The sequence below is a fragment of the Limulus polyphemus genome, unplaced genomic scaffold, assembly GCF_000517525.1.
Source record: "Limulus polyphemus unplaced genomic scaffold, Limulus_polyphemus-2.1.2 Scaffold4527, whole genome shotgun sequence".
NCBI classification, from domain to species: Eukaryota; Metazoa; Arthropoda; class Merostomata; order Xiphosura; family Limulidae; genus Limulus; species Limulus polyphemus.
Genome location: NW_013670137.1, coordinates 17,412 through 24,529, shown reverse-complemented (window position 1 = coordinate 24,529; position 7,118 = coordinate 17,412). Strand labels below are relative to the sequence as shown.

The window sequence follows — 7,118 nt, the reverse complement described above, 5'->3', positions numbered from 1 at the left end:
CTCCAAGTCCTGTGCCAGCTCTCCCCCTTAGCACGGACTCTCGTCCTGAACCTGGCCCTGTAGACTTCTGACTGGTAACAATAGCTTGTACTTTCTGTTTCGAACAATAATCTTCGGTAGCAATAAGTGATGCTTTCTGTCTCGAACAATAATCTTCGGTAACAATAAGTGGTGCTTTCTGTCTCGAACAATAATCTTCGGTTTTCTTGAACGTTGAATTATTTGTAGTAAATAATTTGAGATTTAGAAATATTGGAGCTAGAAGCGATCAAGGTTATTCTATTTTTTGTTTCAGGTAATACCAGTGTGTTGCTTGCCAACTAAAACACCTTTGACAGACAGTATTTCACTGTAGTTATGTGTTTATTATTTTTGCTTATATCTTTTTTTTTATTCATGAGAAAATTCCAAATGTGATCTCATTTGAATTTTTTTTTTTTTAGTTTGGCTTTGAACATATGGTTTTAAACAGGTATACGAATAGAAATATCATGTTAATTAGTGTTATAGATTAAATGTTACCTAAAGAAGCCGCCATGATGAATCTGTTGTTTTCTGGCTACAAAGATTTATACGAGAATATTAATAACAGTAGCAAGTCCAATTTAGTTCGAGCAACAAAGAAAAACTTGGATACATTTAACAAACGTGTCTCCGTTACATATATTTTATTTTTTCATTCTTTACGAATACATGTTTCTCAACCTTTATATACGTCAACCAGCGAAACGCTCGTGAGGAAGTCCTGTGACACCTAGCTCTGAAACTCTAAAAACGGCACCCGCTTGTGGTTGGTCCTTTCTCATGTCGTCACTCAACCCTACCCATGCAGATGTGACGAAAAGCTCATCATAATTTGGCCCTCCAAAACAACAAGAGGTTATTTTCTGTACTGGGAATTTAACGGTGCGTAAAATTTGAGCTGTAAGAACAAAAAAATAAACTGTGACTAACATGTCAGCTTAATAGTTTTTACTTGTAAATGGTGACAATCTTGTTATAATATTTGAAAGGACTAACTTACAAGTTTTAATTATTATTATTACGAACTTCTTAATGAGATTTTTACCGACTCTGTTCTTTTCGTAAGTTTTAGTTTTCAGACAATTCTGACCTGTTTCAGGATCAATACGAATAATTCGTCCACCGTCATAGCATGCAACCCACAATTTACCCTCACAATCTATGGTCATTCCATCAGGAAATCCACATTCCTGGTAGGCTGGGACAACGTTGAAATCCACCAGAGTGCGTTGATTACCTGAGAATAAAAGAAATAAATATATGATATTGGAAGTCCACGTGGAATCCTAGTAAGGATTGTTTGTTTGTTTTTGAATTTCGCGCAAAGCTACACGAGGGCTATCCGCGCTAGCCGTCCCTAATTTAGCAGTGTAAGACTAGAGGGAAGGCAGCTAGTCATCACCACCCACCGCCAACTGTTGGGCTACTCTTTTACCAACGAATAGTGGGATTGACCGTCACATTATAACGCCCACACGGCTGAAAGGGCGAGCGTGTTTGGTGTGACAGGGATTCGAACCCGCGACCCTCAGATTGCGAGTCGAGTGCCTTAACCACCTGGCCATGCCGGGGCCCCTAGTAAGGAAAAAATACATGCATCCGTAGTAAAATCCGGATATTGGAATGATAATAGGAAGTAAAACATATCTAATATTAAAACTCCTATTGAACCCTCATAGCTCAACATTTCAATTTATCATGAAAGCTTGAAAAATATTATTCAATATTTGAAATAATGTCGTTATTTTCTTAACAGTTATGAATTTAATTGTTCACGTAACACGAAGTAAGACAAAAAACAAACATACTCAGAGTTCCGTGTACTAAATCAAAATCAAATGCATAGATCTTCCGAAGGAAGGAATCAATATAAAACATGATCGTGTAGCCTAAATTCCACACCATGCCATTCGAGATGCTAATTTTGTCTACATGTTTCCGGAGCAACAGGTCAGAGTCAAGACTGTATAATGTTCCTTGTTCAGGTTCGATCACAGTTGGAATTTTTTCAAAAGCTTTAGTTCCTGTAAAGAAATTAAAAACACGGTTCGTGGTCACGACACAATCCGAATATCGAAAAGAAAAACTATATTCACTTTTCTGTCATTTGTTTAGGTAAAACAAGCATCTTTACAGAACTGTCTTCCTTCCAATACGTTTACCCCCTTTTCTATTCGGTATATTGTAAATAATTCGTAATTGTTTTTAGGGAAGTTAAAAATATGTACAAATGTTTTTATCAATTAGAATCTAGTGTAAATGCTGTTACCTGTTAACATTTAAATCTGATATATATATATATATATATGTGTTTGACATTTTATATCTATCATTACTCCCACAACGTTCATGAGGCACGGTACTTCTGATAGAATACGACCAGTCACGTACCTGCCCACAGTCTCCCGATCTTGTCACACTTTCCGTCGTTAAAATTGTTGTCAGGCTTATCCAGATCTACTTCTTGCAGCAACTTACAGGATTGGTTTTTCCAGGAAAGTTGTCTTATTTCTCTGTCGACAGTCACTACTAATTTGTCAGGATCTGAAGCGTAAGGGATGACGAGGCTGACGACCTTGCCATCTAAGGGGACGATATGAAAAAAATGGAAATTTATATACAAAACTAAGTATCAAGAGCAAAACAGTAAAATGTATATACAAAACTAAGTATCAAGAGCAAAACAGTGCAGAAGAAAACAAATAAAAAATGGGTATATATATATCTTCATTATGTTTTACTTGAACTGAGATGTGTCGAGGAATCTGATGTTTTATTGTTTCCGATATTTGTTCAGAGCTGTACAAGCGTTATCTACACGTAGTCGTCCCTAACTCTGAACAGAGAAACTAGAGGGAAGGCTACTAGTGAACAGCGCCCACGGCCAACTCTTATGTGGCCTTAAAGAAGAACTTGAATAGCCCTCACTTATGACCCTAAAAGTTCTGAGCAGTTACATATCACAAATCATAAACCCTCAGATTCACAGTCTGGTTAAAAGAGGACTTGAATAGCCCTCACTTATGACCCTAAAAGTTCTGAGCGGTTACATATCACAAATCATAAAGCCTCAGATTCACAGTCTGGGCACGCTAGTCACTAGGGTACGCTCGGCTCGTACAAATTCTAAATCAATGAATGATTTAATACTAAAGTGTTTAATACTAAAGCTAAGAACAATTAATACAACATCTAATACCCTTTTATATTTGATAAAAGTGAAAATAACAAGAGCGTATTGGTGTTTAGCGTCTTTTGAAATACTTTAAACGCTGTTAAGAAAAACCATTGATGCAGGTGTTTCCAACGACAGACCTTTAAGGATTGATTGTACAAAGAATAATAAAACTAGAACCCGTGAATGGGATTGAACCCAACTCCGCCTGGACGCTAGCCGAGTGTTTTACGAACAGTGTTAACCGGGTAGATGTCGCTTTAGTGAGACATTTTTTATCAAATCCAAACGATGTCCCCCTCCTACTACAACACAAGACTAAGTTCAACCACCACAACATGGTGGAACGTCTAGTACAATATTTAAAACAACAATTACAAGCTCGGTGCAAATCAGGTTGAATATAATAAGCACACACTATACATATACATATAAGTAAAGTTTATCCTACAAACAGAAAGTTCAGCATAAGCTACAAAAATCGTCAAGGAGAGAGCAACAGCAATATGCTTTCATTATCGCTCGCAGTAAAAAAAAACTGAGTCTAGTCGAAGGTACAAGGCCACTACCCGAAATATACACTGTATTAACCTTATCTGTCTCAGTAACACTAGCACTTTGAGTTTGAGATAGATTACCGTTCGAGGCAGAAAATACAAGCTATTGTTACTGAAGATTATTGTTAGACAGAAAGTACAAGCTATTGTTAGTGAAGATTATTTTTCGAGACAGAAAGTACCACTTATTGTTACTGAAGATTATTGTTCGAGACAGAAAGCACAAGTTATTCTTACTGAATATTATTGTTCGAGACAGAAAGCACCACTTATTGTTACTGAAGATTATTGTTCGAGACAGAAAGCACCACTTATTGTTACCGAAGATTATTGTTCGAGACAGAAAGCACCACTTATTGTTACCGAAGATTATTGTTCGAGACAGAAAGCACCACTTATTGTTACTGACGATTACTGTTCGAGACAGAAAGCACCACTTATTGTTACTGACGATTACTGTTCGAGACAGAAAGCACCACTTATTGTTACTGAAGATTATTGTTCGAGACAGAAAGTACAAGCTATTGTTACTGAAGATTATTGTTCGAGACAGAAAGCACCACTTATTGTTACTGAAGATTATTGTTCGAGACAGAAAGTACAAGCTATTGTTACTGAAGATTATTGTTCGAGACAGAAAGCACCACTTATTGTTACCGAAGATTATTGTTCGAGACAGAAAGTACCACTTATTGTTACTGACGATTACTGTTCGAGACAGAAAGCACCACTTATTGTTACCGAAGATTATTGTTCGAGACAGAAAGGATATTGCTACATATTTAGTGATATTTTACAAAAGGGGAGTTATAGATGTTTTAACGATATTTATGCAACTAATACATCAGTACAGTTATTAAAATATTCGTATTTCAATTTCTATACATATTTTACATACAGTATTCATATGCTTTATTTTAAAAACTGTACCGGATTCTTGCGTTATCTACCACTCGAGGTCAAATCTACGCGATAATATTCAGGTAGCACGTATAGATGCTCTTAGGGGGTTGTACCATTTTTTATTTTATTTTTTGTAACACGTCAGTAAAAAATGGAATATGTGATAGAAACATTATTAATATTATAGCTTTAATGTCACCCTACCAAACTATAGTAAGAACTTTAGAGTTGCTATAATCTAGTTAACGCAATCTTCTTAACACTAACACTAAGTTCTGTTGCTACTTTTTTATACTAAAATTAAATTAAAATTTTACTATTCCTGCCTTTTATATTTTAAAAGTATTTTAACCGGAAAAAAGATATTATTATTATTATTTTCTCAGATCGTCCATTTTTACCGAAATATATTTACAGATGAATAAGATCCTCCAGAAATATAGTGTCTCCCCGGGGAGGAGAGGTTAAATGTCATATAAATAATAAATACTTATAAAGGTATTACTATAAGCCTTTAAATTAAAAGTAGAAAGTAATACAAAGGTACCAACTACTACAGCGGCGCCTTTAATTTGTAAATACTGCATACTGTTAGAAATATTAAAAGTGAATTCTATTAAATACTCGTAATCATACTCAGGTGAACAACATCTGTTTCTTGGGTCTCTACGTCAAGTCTACAAACGTCACCCGATAAAGCGTCTACATGCCACAAAACCTTGGATTTTTCATCCCAGTGAGGCCCTTCTCCAAGACTAGATAGTCGCTTAGACGTTACGGATACCACCATCCCGCCAGCTAACACTAACACAGACTGAGTCGACTAACGTGATTTGACAAGAATCACGTGGTCTGTACGTAGGGCAATAAACCGTCTGGAACGAAGATGTATAGACGGCTCTGATGTAACATATTGTACTCGTGCCGCTCTTTCCCACAGGGGACGCTAAATATAAAGTTTTAAAAATTATTAAGTACATTAACAAAAAACAACAACAAACACACACACACATAAAAAGTTGTGGCTAAATAGAAGTAAATAAGAAAGCAACCCGAAAAACAAATAATACAGCAAGAAAAATTAATCACACAAATAAAAATGGCCGTAGCTCAGGGATGAAGCCTACTGTTTTTGTTGCGAGGAAACAAACTATTAATGTATGCTTAATTAATTAGCTTTATTCGTCAGATATCGCCACTTTCACTTAAACCGCTGTATCAAAAACCAAAATAGACATATATATTAATGTTGGTTAATTCCTCATCGCCCCCTGACGAGAAGATGCGTCAGTGGGATGTATCAAAAAACTAGGTATATATAATAAAATAAAGAGGCGGAATGTTAGACACAGATATCAATAAAGTTAGAGGCCCGATTTAAAGCTACTTTGATCCAGAAATATAAATAAAACGTGTCGTTATTGAGTAAAATGATAACGTTGGCTTTAACAAAAGAAGAAACCAAAGTTCTCTTTCAGAGTGAATGATAACAGTTGGTTGGCATCAGATATAAATCCTTCTCCTACTAAAGTCTGACTTAACCCACTTTTTGATCTGATCACATCGCTTAATTGTTTAATTATTGTTTCGTAAACAGTTCAAATATAGAACAAAAATTAGTTCGTTTATTTGTTGAATTTCGCGAAAAGCTACTCGAGGACTAGCTGCGCTAACCCTCCCTAATTTTGAAGTGATGGACCAAAGAGAAGACAGCTAGTCAACACCACCCACCGCTAACTCGTGGGCTACTCTTTTACCAATGAATGGTGAGATTGACCATCACATTATAATGGTCCCACGACTGAAAGGACGGGCATGTTCGGTGTCGGGATTCGAACATGCGACCTGTGTATTGAGATAAAAATTAGCACATTAATAGATGACAGTAAGAATTTCCGTGAACTTTTGTGAAAGTATCTATCCTAGTACTTGTGAACGAGCCTTTGATTTAAGTCTTTAGCCCTGGTTCTGCCTGATTAGCTATTCGATAAGTAAACCAAATTCAGAAAAATACAGCACTTTACAGGGACATTTTGCAAACACAACTTATATAATAATTTAACTTGTTTAACCCAGTTCAGCAGAAGCTGACGTAAAACTTACGAAGGAAGTGGAAAGCTTAGAGTTAATTTTTAAAGGGAGTGCAAATATTAGGATTGATTTATAGTAACTAGCACATTTTTAACGCAAATGCAAATCTTATGTCTGATTTACAATAATTAGCACATTTTTAAAGGTAGTACAAGTCTTAGGGTTGATTAAAATAATTACGACATTTTTTAAAGCAAGTGCAAATCTTAGGGTTGATTAAAATAATTAGCACATTTTATAAAGAAAGACAAATACGAAGGCTGATTTACAATAATTAGTAAATATTTGTAAAGAAAGTTAAAATATCAGGATTGATTTACAATAATTAATACATTGTAATAAACAAATTACATATCTTAAGGATAATT

General features: G+C 35.4%; 1 protein-coding gene across 1 annotated transcript; it reads right to left on the bottom strand.

Moving 5' to 3' along the window:
• Window positions 1-651: 651 nt before the first annotated feature.
• Window positions 652-5,583, bottom strand: LOC106471304 (regucalcin-like). The gene is made up of 5 exons (XM_013931901.2): window positions 5,296-5,583; window positions 2,416-2,607; window positions 1,833-2,048; window positions 1,115-1,261; window positions 652-922 (listed from the first exon to the last, which is right to left on the bottom strand). The coding sequence occupies exons 1-5, from the start codon at window positions 5,447-5,449 to the stop codon at window positions 717-719; spliced, it is 915 nt and encodes a 304-aa protein (XP_013787355.1). The 5' UTR covers window positions 5,450-5,583; the 3' UTR covers window positions 652-716.
• Between the last annotated feature and the right edge of the window lie 1,535 nt (window positions 5,584-7,118).